Here is a 21070-nt window from a genome sequence, read left to right on the forward strand (position 1 = left end):
TATAGAACTTGGCACACATTATGATGATGATTATTATTACTATTATTATTATTATTATTATTATTATTATTATTATTACTGTTGAAGAATCGGTAGAATGAAGAAAAATTCTCTCCGGCACCGGGACTCGAACCCGGGGTCACACATTTACGTGATGGCCCTTTATACACTAAGCCACACCAGATTCAAGTTCCGATGCCAGATTGAGTCACTCTCATTATAAGTTCTACCTACTGTGTTCCCCTTTGTTGGTCTACCCTCGTGTACCATGTCAGTATATGTGACACAATGTCCAACCACAAGTACAGAAGTGCACTCATTACGAGTGACTAAGTGGTCGGGGTCCGATTCTTCACCATATGAAAACGCAGAATTACTGCACTGAAACTCCATATGTACTTCATAGCAATATTATTACCGTTGTTTAATCTTCCAGACTAACTATGGCTCTATAAACAATGCGTGCACTTTTCAACCAAGTGGTCTGTGGTTCGATTTAAAACCATGGGCAGATATTTATCCCCATTTCACGGGATTAGTTATTTGTCCTTCTCTTGTACTTCTCCTATGACGTCTTCGAGGTGGCCCTGCATTGTGCTCACCACACGGTCAGAGACCTCTCCTGTATTGCATTGTGTTTTCAAGTCGGTACAAAAGGAGGACGTAAAACAAGGCAAGGAAAGAAAGACTGATATTCATTTGGACAGTAAACAATAGAAAGAATTATTAATTCAAGTACAAGGCAGTATGAATATGTATATTATATTGAGTGTCGAAGATTTAGGTTATGTTTTTTCTATTAGTTGGAGGAATTCTCATATTACTCTGGACATATTTAGTGAGCAGACTTAACTGTATTTCTAGGGTAGCCGCCAACTGAGGTAAAGGTATGGACGTAAGCCAGATACGCAAATAATTTAGATAATGGTATTTGAAGTGTCGTTGTGCGCAACTTTCTGCAGCTTTGAAGTTCACAACTTCCACCCTCACCATCATCCCTACTGCTGATCGCTCTATACCATCGCTGCAGTCAGCGGAATCACTCAACTGGATCACTTCTAGAAATGGTATAAGTTGTTTTTTTCTCGTAACAGTTCCAACTGTTCTAGTTCCATGAAAATACTAAGTTCCAAATAACAGTTCCGAAATAACAGTACCATATGTAACTGCATGGGTGCACAGTGGTATCTTGGAACATGCACGTATGATGGAACAGTAGTATTTTGGAACAGCTACATACTAGTAGTATGTAATGTAACAATGGTGTTTTGGAACAGGCCAGTGAGCATAGAGCTCACTGGAAGAGGCACGCACGACTGGTATGTAATGTAACAGTGGTATTTATCTATATAGGATTCTAAATGATCACGTACTTTCCTGTATGCCATGTGATGCAGTATGATTTCATAATGAGCCGAGATGTGAATTCGTGGAAAAGAAATCTTTTCTAATGCTAAAATGAATTTGTAGATCAGGTTTGTTCGAAGCAGGAAATGTAATGTAATTTTAAATTATTTGTAAATTTTATTGGTCACGAAATCGAAGTGGATCCAATGGTAAATAAAATCTAACCTATTCTTCCTCTTCTGCTTAGCTGAAGGTCACAATAGTGTTCATTTTCTTAAAAAATTAGTAAATAAAAGCTATAATCATTTCGGCCATGCTGAAATTCATATTAATACCGTCATGAAGAGTAATAATCTCACTGTAATGAAATATGAAAATTTAAAGTTGTATTTTTAAACATAAAGGAACTTCAACAACAGTCATGTTTCAACAGAATTTAGTTTAATCAAATACCTTACTATAATAATACCGGACAGCTAGCAATTTTATTCTGCGCGCGAACGACGCTGGTGCTGCTACGTAGGCGGCCGGTGTGGAAATACTCGCGAAACAAGTTGTAATCAGCTACAATGTATATTGTTGCTGGGCTAGTTAATAATTTTTTTATTAGTGCTGTGTTAAAATGTCAGGGTGTACATGTGTTGTTTATAATTGGTACAAAATTACATCATTATAAATTGCTCCAAATCGTACTTTCGATTTCCGAGGGATCATAAAACGTGAGTCAGGTCCGCGATATTTCTCACTCACGCCAATGCTGCTAGTATACAGCTGTCCGGTATTATTATAGTAAAGCATATGGTTTAATTTCAAGAATTGGTAATGTAAAATATTTGGAAATAAAACATAACCCATACAGAATGGAAGGTAAGGTAGTTTATGGGAGAGTGATAATGCCTTCTTCAACGCGAATTTCACATCAATTTTCGGCTAGAACCAGATCGCACTCAAACATGTTATCCTGCAGTACATAGGATGTCAATTCTCTTACGTCGTTAACACTTAAGTACTCACGAACTATATTGTGACAGTGCCATATAACACTGGGGGTCAACATGACCCCCACGCGACTACTTGAATGTTAATTGTTAATTCATATATTCTTTAAAATCAAGGCGAAGGATATGCCGAACTATTTGATCTTCCATGTTTGTATCGAGAGTTATGCCTTTTTCTATTTGTCCGATAATAAAAATTAAAATATAAAGTTGAATTAAGATTGGTTCAATGGAAGATGAGTAGTTTCCAGGGGCGTAGCGTGCATGGATGCGGGTGATGTGACGCATCCCCTGAATTTTTCTCAACAAAAAGTATAATATTTATCTTTATTTACTGGTACTTAGTTTGTGTGTTTCGTGTTATACTTGTTACACATAATAATAATAATAATAATAATAATAATAATAATAATAATAGTAATAATAATAATAATAATAATAATAATAATAATAATTTTAAGATTACTTTCAAATTTTAAATGTCGCTGCTACAGCAATGGAAATATATTACACGAAGTGACAAAGGTGCGCGCCCGTGCCAATTTATTAACGGCGAGTTCTTACTCCCAAGAAATGTGACTGTGTATGTCGCATCAGTAGGAGTATGTCAGAGCAGAGCGAGGCAACGTTCAACTGCTGAGTAGAAGAACGTCACTTATACCAGTGTGCAGACTGCAGAGAATGAAATGTAGATTACGCATAACCGTCCTGTGCCTGCGTGACAAAAATGTGACACTGTCCGTCGCATCAGTTGAGAGCTAAATGAAAACAGGCAACCGCTGAGTGGAAGAACGTCACTTATACCGTGAGCAACGGATGTGATATAGGTTCCACATTTGGCGACGCGCGTGTGCTTATATTCAATTTTGCTGTGTGTTTTATAGCTTTGCTGCATGACATATTTTGTTATTACTAATATTCTGCGATATAGAATAACAGAAGATGGCGACATTGAAGGAGTTTAAAAAGGAACAGACGTCAGCATAGTCTGCAAATGTTCTCCTTGAACATGCTCTCGAAGTCATTAACGATTTTGATTGCAATGAAAAAGCTATTGCTCAAATCTATGATGGAGCGGATGTGATGGCTGGAGAACATAATGATTTACATGCAAAATTTCGCAGCCACTGTAAGTCAGTCACTGTAAGTACACTACGCGTACAAATTTATTAAACCTCGTCTTAACTCAGTCTGCCATTTTATGAAACAAGTAAAAGTAAAGTTAACTAATCTTGCTGGATCTTCGAATTTTTTCTCTAAATCATCAAAGTTGGAATGTTTATTTTAATCAATAATGGATAATGAAGATTGTGAATGGGAGCATGAAACAGATGTTGCTTTTTGTAAAACAAAAATTCATAATTTCGAGGAGTACAAGCAAGGACTGAGAAATTACTTTCAGGAATTTTGGAAACGCATGAATGATTTTGCTGCTGAAAATTATTCTCAATCTGAAAGATCACGGCTGGATGCAATCCCTGGAGAGGATAAGAAAATTGTGTATAGGAGATTATTCAATGAAATCCTGCACGTTTTCAGAATTGATATTGTTCAAAAGTTTTCTGAAATTTCAAAATTGAAACTTTTGAATGTGCTTGATCATACACAATTTACCATCTTTGCAAATTCGCTCCCTGAAGAAATAATGTTAAGTAAAAGAAAACTATGAAGCTTATTTTTATTTATTGTATTATCAACAGTGTAGTCGGTCTCGTTCTATGCACTTTCGTCTTTCGTGTTTTATGTAAACACGGCCAGACTTCGGCTCGGTAAATATGCTTATAACTTATGCTACAAGGAAATTATAAAAAAAAATTGAAAATACAACTCAAACGTTCATCAATAAGCGGCTATTTCCAGGAACGCAACTCCCACATATAACGAAAGCAGACTACTGTATTTTATTCATTTAAAAAAATCGCATCCCTATGTCAAAATGTCACGCGACGCCACTGGTAGTTTCATACATGCAGACAGACACAGAGAGAAAAACAGGTAGACGGACAAAGGGCCACTAAACACTCTATTAAGAATTGCGAATTCTTCTAAAACCAAAAAACATAAACATTTTGATAGAAACAGCCCCCTAGAAGACCACAGGCGAAATCAGGGAGAACTCGACACATGTCGATATCTCCCCAAAACACAGTGTCAAAATATCTCCGCGATACACCTTCATTCAAAAGATAACAGCACACTTGAAACAAAGGCAATTGTTTGAGGGTAATGACTTTGACGCCTTTACTAACCAGTGAAATGTATGCAGAATAATTTGTGTATATCTAATATTACGCACATCCAGTCAAAATAAAATAAACTGAAGATGATATATTTCATGACCGAAAAGAAAAGTGTAACTCACATTCATTGTGTTTATTGCCTTTAGTGAACGTAAAACATAAGTTGAAATCACGAGATTCACTTACACAGAGATTAAAAACACAGTCAACACAGATCTCATATAGTTCGAATTTTATCACTAGGAATAGTTTTCGCAATGGATACTTTTCTTAAAAGTGTCGAGATCTCCCAAAATGACCGTATGTAGGTTTTCAGGTACCGGTAGTTGTTTCCTTGAAGGTTAGTGGTCTGCCGACTGATCTTGATTGACAGAAATTTAAACTGGCTTGATGTTACAGTTAAGAAGTCAGGTATGATATGTTTTTATTGGCGTAGTTTGCGGTGTTAGTTTAATTTAGCAAATATAGGCCTAACAAGTTTGTTTATTGCAATAGTAATAGCATATACAGTAAATATAAATACCATATTTCAGTATACCATGGCAAAACAAGAGTCATTATTTATTTTTCTTAAAAAGAAAAGCAGTAGTGGCCGATGACCGAAATCCTCTGTGAGGCCTGATGTAACTGTTCAAGTAGACTATCTCCTATACTAAATGTTTATTATTGATGATACTTTATTAAGATTGGCATTATTATTACTATATTATTATTAGTTATTATTATTATTATTATTATTATTATTATTATTGTTATTATTATCATCATCACCATCATCATTAGTGAAAAATAAAATGTCACTCACCAAATAAGTTTCTGTGCTGTGAGTTTGTTTCAGTAACTATTTAATTTTTATAAAGCAACGCATATTATGCTCAGCTGAAGAAGCATGTGTTGAAATTCCCTTGGAAATATTTTTCAGAATATCACACTGCTCTCTCTCTCTCTTTCTTTTTTTTGACAGCAACAAGCACGATCAACAGAAAAGTTTATTTCGCATCACATTACCAAAGAACCATTTATATTGGGCATACCAGGATACATTGAAAGCTCGCGTTTTGAGGTCACCTTTCTGAAAAATTGTCAGTGACAGCTTAAGTCTGTGTTTATTTAAAATTTCCTTTCTTTTAATATTATTTCCTTTCGAAAAAGGTTACTCTAACAATGAATTAATTATAATATGAAGACCACATGGTGCTGCGAATGGAATATGGTGCTGCATGTTGGGATCCTTACAGATTACAACATATTAAGACCCTGGAAAAGATTAAAAAACGGGCTCTTAAATGTTGTCGGAAAAATTCACTATTAAAATGGGACACACTCACGGACAGGAGAATGCGAATTCGATTATGCGCACTGTTCAAAACATACAGAGGTGAGCCTGCCTGGAGAGAAATAAAAAATAGGTTGCAGCCGCCAAATTACTCTTCAAGGAACGACCACTCATATAAATTGAGGGAAAGAAGGCAGAGGACGGACACTGGAAAGTTTTCTTTTCTCAATCGTACTATCAGGGACTGGAATGCTTTACCTGCAGACTTACTAAATGCTTTACCAACAACCAAAAATGCATTTGAAAATAGGCTTAAGGACTTTACTAATAGACGGTAATTATACACAGTATTTAAAGGGTGTAAATGATATGTTGTTATTGAAGTGTTGTATCAGTGAAGAATTATGTTGTGCCAGTGAAGTGTGTTGTATCAGTGAAGAAGTATGTCGTGTCAGTGAAGTGTGCTGTGTAAGTGAAACGTGTTCCTGTCAGTGAAGCTTTATAGTTTATAGTGGCAGTGCAAAGTATTTGAACAGTGAAATGTTTTTGAAGTGTTAGTGAAATCAGGATAGAATCAGTGAAATGTGTCGTAGTTCCAGTGCAGTGAGTGAGTTGACAGCGAAATGAGTGTAATGTTGAAAGGTACTTGTGCAGATATGAACATATCATACTCGTGGGTTTTAGTTCGATCTTAGTTTTAAGATACAAATTAGAATATTTCAAATGTTATTTTAAGTGATCGCTTCGTTTAATTTAGTATATTCCCTGTTGTTGTTGTTGTTGTTGTTATTATTATTATTATTATTAGTATTATTATTAATTGTATTTTTAATTAATAAGTTTATTATTGTCATTATTGAGTGTAATTAGTTACCGTAAAGTGGGGTGACTTTGAACGCCGAGGTGACTTTGAACAGTAATTTAGCGCCTTTCTAAATTAAATGCTGTACCCTATTGCGAAAGAACTGAACTAGTTTATTGACAACTTAAACAGTTTTATCGCAATTGGGTACAGCATTTAATTTAGAAAGGCGCTAAATTACTGTTCAAAGTCACCTCGGTGTTCAAAGTCACCCCTCTTTACGGTACCACTGCCGCATTGCAGTGTGAATAAATACATACATACAAGGAAAAATTTGATGTCACGTATTACTGTTTTTGCAGGAGAGCAAGCTGAGAGTTTCGAGACTCATATTGTGTTGTCTTTAGCGTATCAATCTTCAAATTTCTTTGGACTTCTAAGATTCTTAAACTACACAAATCTACACTACCTGAGCTATTACATGATATCTATAACAGAAAATCGATAATTTTGGACTTATCAGGTTTTTCTCCTGTGGTCTTCAATTATCATCATTATTTCTGGGATCTCTTTCGGTTTCTACTTTCCCGAAATACATAAGCACACTGGACCACACTCACTACTGTACTACGAAGTATAATAGTATAACACCCACGCATAAATCATAAACTGAGACATAAGAGGAGAGACGAGTGTGGGTTCGTGCCTGCTAGACAGAGGAAATTTTTACGTTATTTATGGCTTATTTAAGAAAACGAGTCACACTGTTATTTTCACCCCATCCCACCCTTGAAACCGGCATTGACAAAAGTCCGGTCTGGGAGAAGTGAAGACTGATGGGTGAGTGAATACCTGCTAAGTCACGAGGTCACGAGAAATGTGCCTCAGTTGTAACTTTCCTAGTGCAACTTCAAAAAACCCGCGGAAAAATACGAAATGCAGAAGTCAGACCCAGTTCCGATGGCGCGCTCAGGAATCTAGGATTAATATGGGAAGAACAAGCAGAAATTGCCCATTTAGCACAAAAATATATACATGCTAAACAAAATGGTACGGATTTTTTTGTCCCGATGGTGCGCTCAGCAATCTGAGGTTAATATGAGAAGAATAAGGAGAAATCGCCCATTTTAGCACAACAAATATATACATGGTACAGAATGTTTTTAAAGTACCACAGTGACAATCATCTAATACTACATCTACAAAATAAATTTGATGGTAAAATTTTGAGCGACTGGAAATAATCAGCGTAATATATAGGCCTATAGACTACTATGTAAAAGTGATAATTTTTGATGAAGTCTTCCAATATTAAAAAATTCATTATGTCTACAATACATGGCCTAAACATAGAAATTGGCGAAGTATAATAATAGATGTGTTTATAAAAAAATCATACAGTAGCTTTTATCGGCAAAAATTTAAGTTCTAAGTGTAATTACATGATATTTTATTGTGGTCATATACTTTTGATTGACACTGTATTATTTGTTAGGATCATACAGTAGATAATTCCTCTATTTATGAATTGTGTTACGAATTTTAGCTACTTTATATTTATTATTTGTGTAACCAACTCCATTAGGCCTATAGCGAAAGTATGAAAAAAAAAAAAAAAAGAACATAATAAATGTCAGGAACGTGTAATAGTAATATGCGTTACAAGAGCGGTATGTTGACGTTTTCATGTTCGAGGAAAAGATTGAAAAAGCGAAACGTAGTTGAGCTTTTTTAATTTCCGAGAACATGAAAACAAACATACCGCTCGTGTACCGTACATTATTTTGTGCGAAGATCGTTTATTACATTCCTGAAAGACGAATTTCTAATTAGATGCAATGAAATCTCCATCTTGGTTTCTGTTCAATGACGGCAACTTTGGAAAACAGATATATCTATCTCCAACATTGTTCCTACAAAATGTTTTCTGTGTTTACTATACTCCAGCAGGCCGTGATATACGTCTGTCTTTTTTTTCCCCCAGTCTATAAATGCGAGCTTAAAACAAACGGTAATGTTATGTAATGATTTATTTTTCATTTTAATATTTTAATAATATTATTTATATAACATATTGCAGTAATAACGTCGGCATCTGGAATCTTGTTGATTTTTTCACGGCTTCCTTAATGTTACTTGCATTACAAATGCAGTAACTTTTGTGGTGTTGTAGAGTTTACTTAATTTTTGCAAATATTTAAAAACAATAATTAACAGTGCAATTTAGGTGAAATTGCAGTGGTAAGTTTCCAATTTATAATTATTACTATGTTAAACGTCTCTAAAAATAATATGTTAAAAGCCTAAAGCAGTAAAATGAATATGGCGCTTAAGCAGTAAGAAGAGGGAAACTGTTATGTGTGTTACGTTGGGAATACTGAATGTGGTATTTCACACTTACCGCTTATTGGTTTTGTGCGGAAAGCAAGCAAATACGCACGATCTCGCACAAATATATTTAAATGAAACTCATCGTATCTTTCTAAACCAAAAATATTAATTTATTTTCATTTTAATTTTTGAGATATTATTTACGGAAAGGACTGATAGAATCCTGATTTCACTGGCAACTTTTTATCGGTTATCTAAAAGCCTTGTATTAACTGTCAGATTATATAACGTTGGTAGAATTCATGACAGCGAGATAGTATTTCGTCGAGTTTGAGCCGAAAATTCCCCATTAGACTATTATTTTGGCATTCTCCTTACAGTTGCGGAAAATCTCGACAAACAAAAAAACTACGTGATCTTCAAATGCATTCTCGCGGCACGAGTCCCGCTTGCTGTAGTTGGCTACTCCTATTGCTTTACATAGTAAGGAGATGATAACGGAGCAATGGTGGAATGGAATTGAGAGACGAAACTATAGTACGAGTATCTAGAGAAAATCTGCTACTGTAGGCCTATAAAAGTTTTTCTCGTCATAAATTTGATCAGATATGCTAGTTGTGAAGCTGTAAGCCTAAAGGTTTATATTGTGTACGTTATTCGCTTCTATTAGTAAAATTTGAAAGAAAAGAATGAACAGTGATGGAGTAGGGAACTGAGACAGAAACAATATGAAAAGTATGGGTTATGTTTTCATTACTGTAGCGTAGCACCTGTCTTCTGGATTAATTATGTACATCTGAAAATAATTAAAATAATAATGTGCTTGAATTGCAAATTTCCGGAGCATAAGTATGTCTTTAATCCTACTGTATATGACTATGACGTCAGTGCTTATAGGATGATCTGTAATCCAGTCGGACGACTCTTATATAAGGGTCAGGAATACCATCCTGTCTCATTCAGAGTTCAAAGACACACAGATCGTCTCTCAGCCCGCTGCAGCACTTGTAAAGGTAAGCGCTGTTTGCTAAATTATGTGGCGTCATATTGAAATAGCTATATGCGTTTCTGTTTCACCACTACTACCACCACCTTCATCATTTTTACATTAATAATAATAATAATAATAATAATAATAATAATAATAATATATATACAGTTATTGCAAAACAATCTACTGAATTTACAGTTTGCCGAAAAAGACAATAATAACAGGAATAATAACTCAGGATTTAAATGTACATATAATACATGTTGAAAAAGAGTACTAAATTAATATGAAATCAGAGATCAAAATAACATATAAATGTTTCCTCTAAAAATTATTACATAAATTATTTTTATATGTGCAAGGACCCCCTGATTGCAATGATAACAATGCTTTTAATTTTTTTATTTGGTAATCCGAGACTTTTTCAAATTTCCACTGAATAGTGCCGCGTGCTCCCACCATCAATCCGAACATCTGTATCACCGTTAACTTGTATTTTGCTTTGTAGTAATCCAACGTAGGCTCATAAATGCTCCTCTTCTCGTTGTTCACTTCCTCAGGCTGATCTCTGTGATGTTCAAATCTCATGTTAGGATCGAGGGTGTATCCTTTAGAACTATTTCCTTTAAAAGAGATTATGTCGATCCTACGACAACTACCATTAACGGCAAGGCCATGGACTTCTTCATAAACGGAAAAATAAATTTTCTTACGTTATTCAGCTATGAAGTGGCGTGAGTTTCTGAGAAGTTCGCCGTGCGGACAGGACCCTCAGACATGGGCAAGTGTTTCCTTCTCCCTGCGGCAATGCCTACAGAGGCAAGAGTCCAAGGACCTGCCCGGCACGGAGCGAACGGCGGAAACGTTGGCTAACATAATTGCATAATTTACCACGTGAGTTAAGTACACTTTAAAACAAAAGTTATGCGTAAAATAAATACTCAAATCCTTAAATGAATCTACTCTAAGTAATTTCACACCATTAATTTCTTACGAATTTTGAGTAATTATCTTGTTTATAGAATACGTATAAAGCAACATTTATTAGAATTTAACAGAAGAAAATTGTCAATTTTCTATCTATATAGCCTGTCCAAATCATGTTGTAGATTATAAGCGCCTTGTAATTCGTCACTCGCCTTTCCGATCCTACAAAACAACTGAAGGCGACGTTGGCACTTGTAGATCCTTAACTTTGTTGCATTGTAATGCTCCCGCGCTATCTATAATAAATAGGCCTACAAAATCTCTAGGTGCCTGATGTCTTTCCATCCGTTGCCTCCGGAGACAGGGGAGAGGGAATGTTGCCAGATACAGCGCCGCTCTCTGGCCCTGAATCTTCCACGTGCTTCACTAGAAACGTCAGAAGTCGAGTCTTTCATTGCTGTAATTATTTATTTTCAGAAATGAAGAGACTATATTCGGAGGTATTTCCATATATTCTATCGCTCGTGGGATTGTTTTGGTGGCTCTTCGGCGTGTCGGTGGCAATGCAATGCACATCACCTCCTTCTACGCCACTCAAATACACCATTGTCAGTGCGCGTAATGCCACAGGCCACTGGATTTCTACGGTTAGTATGAAATAAATATAATTTTCTTTCACAAACCAAGAAATTCAAATAAAAGTGTACGCAAATATCATTTTCGTGCCAGCACTTCTTTCTTTCTCCATCCTACCTACCCCCTTTGTTTCTTCCTTTCTTTCTCTTCTTCTTTCTTTCTTTCTTTCTTCTTCGTTTTTTTTCTATATTTCTTCTCATCTGTCTTCTATCTTCCTTCTTTCCCTGTCTTTTTAAAGAATGAACTTTTCACTTCCTGGGATCAAATGATAATCACATAAATTGCCGTTTCTTTCCTTGTCTGGAAAGTATTGTATTCCGTCTTCCTTTTGGTGCGTAAATATTCGTTTTATCTTAAAACACTAAGGGAGCATCCTTTCAACATAATTTTGTAATTCACCTGGTAAATTTCTGTGTAGTTACTTGTACTTACATTAATTCTTTTGTTATACTATTGTTTTCAATTCTGTTTCTTAATACTGTATAATCCAATTTAAAGACACAGTTATCTCACATGCTTCGATTCTCTTTTATACCTATTTAAGTAATTAACGTCAAGTAACGCGAAGTTGGATAAAATATTCTGTAGTCTTGGCTTTATTCCTATTTCATGTGTTTTCATGTGTTTCTCCAGACATTAATGAAAGTGTAATAACCTAGCAGATTGAAAGGGACGATAGGGTACTTATTACGTTTTGTGATTAATTGCACTGTTAATTAGAAAATTAAGTTTGAAGTTTCAGCAGTCCGGTAACATTGCCGCTGGAAAACCTCTGAGAAACTTCCAACCAGGTAATCAGCCTAAGCGGGAATTGAACCCTCACCAGAGCGCAACTCCGGATCAGCAGGCAAACGCGCTACCGCCTGAGCTACGCCGGTGGCTCCTATTCTTTTATTACCTGTACTATTTCAAAAAGGCACATGATTCGATTACGAAAGAAGTTTTATACAATATTCTTAATGAATTTGGTATTCCCTCGAAACTAGTTCGATTAATTAAAATGTGTCTCATCAGAGTCCGTACAAGCCAGTTTCTATCTGATGCTCTTCCAATTCTCTGCGGGCTGAAGCAAGGAGGTGCACTATCATATTTACTTTTTAACTGTGCTTTAGAATATGCCATTAGGAAAGTTCAGGGTAACAGACAGGGTTTGGAATTGAATGGGTTACATCAGCTGCTTGTCTATGGTTATGACGTAAATACGTTAGGAGAAAATGCACGAACGATTATGGAAAACACGGCAATTTTACTTGAAGCAAGTAAAGAGATAGGTTTGGATGTAAATCCCGAAAAGACAAAGTATATGATTATGTCTCATGACCAGAACATAGTACGAAATGGAAACATAAAAATTGGAAATTTATCCTTTGAAAAGGTGGAAAAATTCAAATATCTTTGAGGAACAGTAACAAATAATATAAATGACACTCGAGAGGAAATTAAACGCAGAATAAATATGGGAAATGCCTTTTATTATTCGGTTGAGAAGCTTTTATCATCCAGTCTGCTCTCAAAAAATCTGAAAGTTAGAATTTATAAAACAGTTATATTACCGGTTGTACTGTATGGTTTTGAAACTTGGACTCTCATTTTGAGAGAGGAACAGAGATTAAGGGTGTTTGAGAATAAGGTGCTTAGGAAAATATTTAGGGCTAAGAGGGATGAAGTTACAGGAGAATGGAGATAGTTACAGAACACAACTGCACGCATTGTACTCTTATCCTGACATAATTAGGAATATTAAATCCAGACGTTTGAGATGGACAGGGCATGTAGCACGTATGGGCGAATCCAGAAATGCATATAGAGTCTTAGTTGGGTGGCCGGAAGGAAAAAGACCTTTGAGGAGACCGAGACGTAGATGGGAGGATAATATAAAATGGATTTGAAGGAGATGGCATATGTTGATAGAGACTGGATTAATCTTGCTCAGGATAGGGTCCGATGATGGGCCTATGTGAGGGCGGCAATGAACCTCCGGGTTCCTTAAAAGCCAATTGTAAGTAAGTTGTGAGTAAATTTCTTTACCATATCTTCGCACATTTAGAAAAAACTAAGACAATTGCTATAGCCCCTCACAGTAGGCCTATGTGATTCATATGGAGAAGGAGGAAAAGAAGAGAAAAACATTAAATTAATACCATTACTAACGGCTTCTTTAGTGAAAATATGAAAAAAAGAAATGAACTAGCCAAAGGTGGGGCTGCAAACTGGAAGAGAGAGGGGTAGAAGCATGGGGAAAGCATTGGTTCACCTTCCACAGTCCATCGGCGTTGAATGACGTCTCCGTGACTCGTCAGCAACCATGTAGCACTATACAAATCACCTCTATCCTACCATGGCAATGACGCGTGGGGTTAGGAAGGGATGAATGACGTATTTCGACTTGTGACTTCTGCCACAATTGTCGCCCAGTTCTACATGCCTGAGCCAAAGAAACTCTTCAATTTGGTGCCAACTTAAATGAGACAGGACAATTAAGAGAATACATAGATTATTTATTCGTTTTGATATTAAATGATAAATTATCTTCGCCAGTGTCATCAACGGCAGAATGATTATCCCATTGCTCTGTGTTGGCTTCTCTATCTTTCCTTTGGAATGTTCGTATCTCATTAACTTTCATGTCGTTTCTCATATCCTGTTAGACAATTTACTGTTTCTAGATATGTCTTTAAAACATCTTGGGAATTACATTTATGTTCCCGTTAATGATCTTTTTTGTTTTTTATTATTGACCAGAGTTTAGTTCCTGTAGTAATGAGTATTCTTTCTAACTTTACCTTTAAATTATTATTTTTTTTTTTTGTTTTTGCGTCGCATATGTCTGATCTTGGCTTTTCGAGAGAGGGACCAGGGACAGGTCCTTGAACATAGACTTACTTTGGCTCATTGTGTTCCATATAAAACGATTATTGTCCGATAGGTTGCTTGGTGGAATTTTTAAATACGATACTGACAAGTGGGACATCAGGTTTATCTTCAAACGAATACCTCATAAGCTACAGACCCCGAAGCCGCAAGCCCTTCCTATATCAGTGTCGGAAACAGTAGTATACCCGCAACACTACACCCAGCCAACTTTTTAAATACTATAGATGACAGATGAAATAAGGAGAGTTAGAGAGTGTTTGTGAAACGACAGAGAGAAACAGGAGTATACCACTACAAATTCCATCACGACCTAGGCTGGAATCGAAGACCAGCTCTAGAGCCACTGGCGCGTCATGACTGATGTTACAATAACTTGAGTTGTTCGCTATCTCTTTATTTGTGATATATCTCAAATATAAAAATTGTTGTGTAACCTACAAACACAGGAGACGAGGAAAATAACTTGCCGAGGAAAATGCCTTACAAGAACAATAATTTTATTATAAATAATAAATCATATTCCAAGGTTAGGATCCTGTTTGTATGTGAGGATTGTTGTTCATATAGGGTATTTTTCTCGAGAGGACGTTGTGCGTATGTTTGATGTTGCCGGAATACAGCATTTGATAATTTATTTGTTACTAATAATTTTAGATGAAACTGGATCATGAGGGAAGCGAGAATGTCGCTGGTCCTTATGAAGTGGACGTGGAGCATTCCACAGTGGACTGCGGCGGGTCTGAATTGGTACACATAGAGACTACAGTAAGATGTAAGTGTGAAAATACAGAATACTAATTTTTCCACGCTTTTGCAACTGTATAAACTACATCCATATAGTTGAAGTGTAAATTTTAACGAAACTGTCAAGTCTATTTCGCTTCAGGGAAGACGTAGCCCAAAATAGGAGCACACAGTATATGTAATTAATCACTAAATAAATAATATGTTCAGATCCGTATTAATAATATTATCTAACTTTTATTAGAGTTACAGGGTTCTTGCACTGAACCACAGAATTGGAATATCACGATTAAGTTGGTTTCATGAAGTAACTTGATTTCTCTTGTAGCTCCACCGACACGACCTCAGCCTGGTGAAGGATATGAACTGCTGCCTGGTTTAGGACTCTACAAATTTCATAAAGACTTGGATACATGGTACAACGCCGAGCAGACGTGTGTCAAAGAGGGAGCACACCTTCTTGTTCTGAATTCAGACAACGAGTTTGCTGTTCTTAAAAAGAAATGGAACGACAGTGGCGTTGGTGGGACTTATCTCCATGTTGGAATTAATGACTTTGACAAGGAAGGCACTTTCGTCACAATAACTGGTAAATTATATTAGAAATATATATTTAATTACAATTAGTGGCGGCTCGTGCGTTATTAAATTGGGCGTTCTCAATGGTACATGAATAATAAAAAAAGACTACCGATTAAATGTTATCCTCTTCTTACGTACCTTTAATTGCCAATAATTTAAGAAAAATAGTTTCAAAATACCGTACTGGAAATGAAACTCGTCTTGAAAAAATCTGACACTAAATTTAAGTAATCAATATGAAGAATACTTACAAATGACTTTTAAGAAACACGGAGGTTCATTGCCGCCCTCACATAAGCTCGCCATCGGTCCCTATCAACATGAAGACTACTACAGGAAAAAATAAAATTATTGTAGTAACAATGAGAAAAAGCTTTTAATTCTCTGAAAATGTATCTTGTAAGTTGTTTTCTATGAGTTACTGCAGCGCCAATTATATTCCTATTATCTGATGGTAAGATGGTCCCCAGCCACCGGCTTAGCTCAGTCGGCAAAGGCGCCTGACTTCTGATCCGGAGTTGCGCTCGGGCATGGATTCGATTCCCACTTGGACTAATAACTAATTGGGGATTTTTTGAGGATTTTGCCCAAACGTAAGGCGAATGTTAGGTAATCTATAGCGAATTCTCGGACTAATCTCGTCAAATATAATTTCTTTATCACCAATTTCATCTACGCTAAATAACTCAGTAGTTGATACAACGTCGTTAAATAACCAACTAAAAAAGATGGTCCCTCAAAGAAGCATCCAACTCTGCCAAGAAGTTGAGGAGGACTTCAAAAACACCTAGAGTGCTCGAATCTGCACTTTCATCGTGGCCTCAAAGTGCTATTTGAATGCACCGCAAAAATTAAGGTAGTCGACAATTTTAGAAAGCACATATCGGTTTTCCGAGATTTGTTCATTAAGTATCTTTATGTTCAGGACATAAGTACTATTAAGCTGATGGTGAAAGTCCACTTTCCCTAAAATATTGAACTCTAAGAGACAATAATGGTGTGACTGCGCGCTTTCATGTTGATTTATTGTATGACAAGTGCGCCAAATCACCGACACCAAACTACCCAATTAGATTTATCATCTTCTTTCTCAAATAACAGTCATGGAAAATAGTACAAATGAATGATCGCCTCACAGCCGAAAATCCATGCATTTCTTTCATGAACATCACATTCAAATTTTCTTTTGAAATATCTGTTTTTGGATTTTATTATTTGAACAATATTGTTTTAATTCTAACTTCTTATCCAACGATAAGTTAGAAAACAGCAGTTTTTTGTAACTCGCTAACTTTACTAGCCATCCTCACAAGGTGCCTGTGCACGAGTGTCATGTGCACACAGGGTACCTTATAGGGAAGCTACCCCCACCATCTCGCTTCTCTTTGTCGGCCAGTCTTACTCCGTGGCTAACGGTCTTTCTCCCACTGATGTGTCATAGAAAGTGCTCCTAAGCAGACGAAAATAAAATCCTTCTGCCGCAGTACAAGAATGTTTATCCTTTCTCTTACGACGTACTGCTTCTAATGCAGTAAATATTTTTACTCAATAAATTAAAATATATAATTACATATTATTTCCATAATTACACAGGATAACTTACAAAGGAACAAAACGGTTTCTAAGTCATTTTGAGTAATAAAGTTCACATGAATGAAGGTCCAATTCCGAACAGTAAAGTAGCTATATCCTCTTACTTGGTACGTGACTGTCAATCTAATAATAATAATAATAATAATAATAATAATAATAATAATAATAATAATAATAATCCGAGGTTCAACAACTATAATAGAGTCAAGGATTACCAACCAACTGTTAGTCTCACGCCTACTTACTCTTAGAGGTGGACGATCTTCCAACCAATACGATAAGGTAATTATGTATGATCAGCATATTGATTGATTCCCCTAACTGTTGAAGCTGGTTAGTTAGAGAGGTTTAGTCTACATATTGTACCTATAACTCCCCATTCTTGATCGCAATGATAGATGGGTAGTCGGTCTTCCCTACATTACCAAAATTTTTATGTGAATATTTGTTCCTGACGTCCCACCTGTCAACATTAAATTTACGAATGTCACCTGTTGGACTTGGAAAATTCGTATATAGAGCGCACAATGGAACATTGTAAGCTTAAGATCTAGGATCCGTTCAGGGATTGGCCATGGAAAAGCTAAGAGAACGCATTTCTGAAATTTCAGAACGTACGGAAGAGTAGTTAGTAGAAACCTGCTCGAGCAACGCTCGCGATTCACAAGCGAGCGTAGAAGTCTATTGAAGCAAAGAAAATGATACTTTTGAAAATCTACTGAATCATGTAGTTCGACTTTAAGACCACTAAGCCTAGACCTATCTGTAAATATAAACCAGGAATGTAAATGAGGAGAAATCGTGTGTGACATATTACGCCCCTCCACCGCACGGCTGTGACGCTGAGAGAGGGGTTGTTGTTGTCAAAGCCACGCGATTCTCCCTCAATTTCATCTAAATCGGTAGGAGGGAGTAATGAGGGGAAATCACTCTGCGAGTCACATTTTTACATCTCTGATATAAACTATACAAGTTTTACTGTAAATCTAAACATGGTTTATGTTAAAGGAAGAGTAACTATTTTTTGAGAACATAATTCCGTAACGTTCGAAATATAACTGTATTCTTATGATATTTTTTCTTTACTCGCAACGGCTTTTCTTCGTGAGTCATTCTGTATGTATTTTATAAGTAGAGATTTATATTGTTATGGGAAATAGTGAGCTACTATTTATTCTTTCTTGCTAATTGGTACTTAAGTTCATTATTTTCAAGATTATTTAATATAACTATCGTTTTACTATTTTGAAACCTATGATTGAATGCTCACAGTGATCTCATCCTGCAGAGGTTTAATTGGCCCACTATGTGGAGCTCTGAGTCATCATCCCTTAATATTTATCTCCCTATTGTCTGAAATATATTTTGGGCAATTATACTTTTTCAAAATATTTTCTTAATTATTTATATATATATTTTTTTTATTTGTCCAAATATTTTAAAATTCAAACAAGGTGATCACAAGATAACTTAAGTTCATATATTTCGAGATAGGATATCCAGGTCACCATTAGAGTTATAGTTCACAGACTCTGATTCAGCTTTCTTCGGAAGTCCAATTTGTAAATTTGAAAGATAACCTGTTCCAGAATGCAAATGAAATTTGTCGATATTTTCTCACTCGTCAAATTGTTCTTTCACCGACTATTAAAATCACCAATCATATTCTATAGGGTTTGATAAACTAAATTGTTCACCACACGAATCGAGTAGAAGTCAAACAGATTTCATAATGTTGAGTACAAAGAAGCTAGAAACGTTCAGTAATTTTATTACTTTAACATGAACAGATAACTATGTCTAACATTTTGTTTTGTATTTAAAAAAATAATATTTATAATAAGATTGATATTTCTTCTTTTATTTTCATGATCATGAACATTTCCGGACGGATACATATGCCATTTATTAATAACTCTGATTAATTTTCATCTCTTCCAGGAGAGTCACTCAATACAACAGGATATATGAAGTGGGTTCCAGGTGAACCCAACTCGGGAAATACTGCCAACTGTGGAGCCTTGAATCGGGATGGTTACTACGTCGATTCCTATTGTTCAAATAGATTTAGTTTCTTCTGCAAGAAATAGTTAAGAGTTATGACATTCCTTTCACATTTACTTGTAACTAATCTTAGGATAATACCACACTAGATTATAAACTCCTATATTTACTCCAATAAAGTATGTAAAATGTGGTTATAAGACTTACTTACTTACAAATGGCTTTTAAGGAACCCGAAGGTTCATTGCCGCCCTCACATAAGCCCGCCATCGGTCCCTATCCTGTGCAAGATTAATCCAGTCTCTATCATCATATCCCACTTCCCTCAAATCCATTTTAATATTATCCTCCCATCTACGTCTCGGCCTCCCCAAAGGTCTTTTTCCTTCCGGTCTCCCAGCTAACACTCTATATGCATTTCTGGATTCGCCCATACGTGCTACATGCCCTGCCCATCGCAAACGTCTGGATTTAATGTTCCTAATTATGTCAAGTGAAGAATACAATGCGTGCAGTTCTGTGTTGTGTAACTTTCTCCATTCTCCTGTAACTTCATCCCTCTTAGCCCCAAATACTTTCCTAAGCACCTTATTCTCAAGCACCCTTAACCTATGTTCCTCTCTCAGGGTGAGTGTCCAAGTTTCACAACCATACAGAACAACCGGTAATATAACTGTTTTATAAATTCTAACTTTCAGATTTTTCACAGCAGACTAGATGATGAAAGCTTCTCAACCGAATAATAACACGCATTTCCCATATTTATTCTGCGTTTAATTTCCTCCCGAGTGTCATTTATATTTGTTACTGTTGCTCCAAGATATTTGAACTTCTCCACCTCTTCAAAAGATAAATCTCCGATTTTTATATTTCCATTTCGTACAATATTCTGGTCACGAGACATAATCATATACTTTGTCTTTTCGGGATTTACTTCCAAGCCGATCGCTTTACTTGCTTCAAATAATTAATTTAAAAATATAATAAAGAAATAGTCGGTATAAGACTATTTCTTTATCATATTTTTAAATTAATTTTGTAAATAGTTATTAAAGCATGTTTAACTGCACAAAGTAACAGATTATATCACCGTTTCTATAAACATATAACCAGGCACACAAATACAGTATTTACCCATGTGTAGTAAGAATAACCCCACTCGAAATTTAAGTTTTTTTTTATGAAAAATAATCGAAGACATTTTTAATTTAACATTTAAACATGTGGTTTTACAAATTACCGATTCAATTAGACCATACTATTTTTACGCCACTGTTTACATAAGCCTGTGTATCTGCCATATTTAGTAGTAGCACAGTTTAGTACAGCGGTTCCCAAACTTTTTCAGCCACGGAGCCCTTCTTGAAGAGAAAGTTTCTCGTGGAGCCCCAAGAAATGTTTACTTTTTAGTTTTATCTGTCTACGTTCTATGAAGCATATTTCACACGATACATAAACGGAAGTATATATATATATATATATATATATATATATATATATATATATTAATAAAGGAAACAATAGTAAAAAAGTATTGGATATAATTTATTTAAATCTACAAAATGACATTAACAAGTATTTAAGATATTTTAAAAATGTTACAATGTTACATGTACACCCGAAGTTAATGTGAAGAAAGTGCCTGTTTCTTGCGACAGAGTTTGTCAATGTTCGGTGTCATAGAAGTCAGTTGAAGACATATATCGTCTTCTGGTCCAAACAAGT

The 21070-nt window shown here is 35.7% G+C and overlaps 1 protein-coding gene across 1 annotated transcript; it reads left to right on the top strand.

Moving 5' to 3' along the window:
- The first annotated feature begins 9904 nt into the window (after window positions 1-9904).
- On the top strand, window positions 9905-19538 carry LOC138694676 (hemolymph lipopolysaccharide-binding protein-like). The gene is made up of 5 exons (XM_069818653.1): window positions 9905-10007; window positions 11390-11559; window positions 15077-15194; window positions 15495-15755; window positions 19283-19538. The coding sequence occupies exons 2-5, from the start codon at window positions 11392-11394 to the stop codon at window positions 19429-19431; spliced, it is 696 nt and encodes a 231-aa protein (XP_069674754.1). The 5' UTR covers window positions 9905-10007; window positions 11390-11391; the 3' UTR covers window positions 19432-19538.
- Window positions 19539-21070: the final 1532 nt, after the last annotated feature.

This window comes from Periplaneta americana, chromosome 2 (assembly GCF_040183065.1).
Source record: "Periplaneta americana isolate PAMFEO1 chromosome 2, P.americana_PAMFEO1_priV1, whole genome shotgun sequence".
NCBI classification, from domain to species: Eukaryota; Metazoa; Arthropoda; class Insecta; order Blattodea; family Blattidae; genus Periplaneta; species Periplaneta americana.

What these genes read in the sequence shown, in the direction of transcription:
- LOC138694676 (XM_069818653.1), top strand. Translation starts at nt 11,392, where the DNA reads ATGAAGAGACTATATTCGGAGGTATTTCCATATATTCTATCGCTCGTG. An exon ending in CAGGCCACTGGATTTCTACG is followed by an intron (nt 11,560 to 15,076) that starts GTTAGTATGAAA and finishes TAATAATTTTAG; the next exon opens with ATGAAACTGGATCATGAGGG. An exon ending in CATAGAGACTACAGTAAGAT is followed by an intron (nt 15,195 to 15,494) that starts GTAAGTGTGAAA and finishes TTTCTCTTGTAG; the next exon opens with CTCCACCGACACGACCTCAG.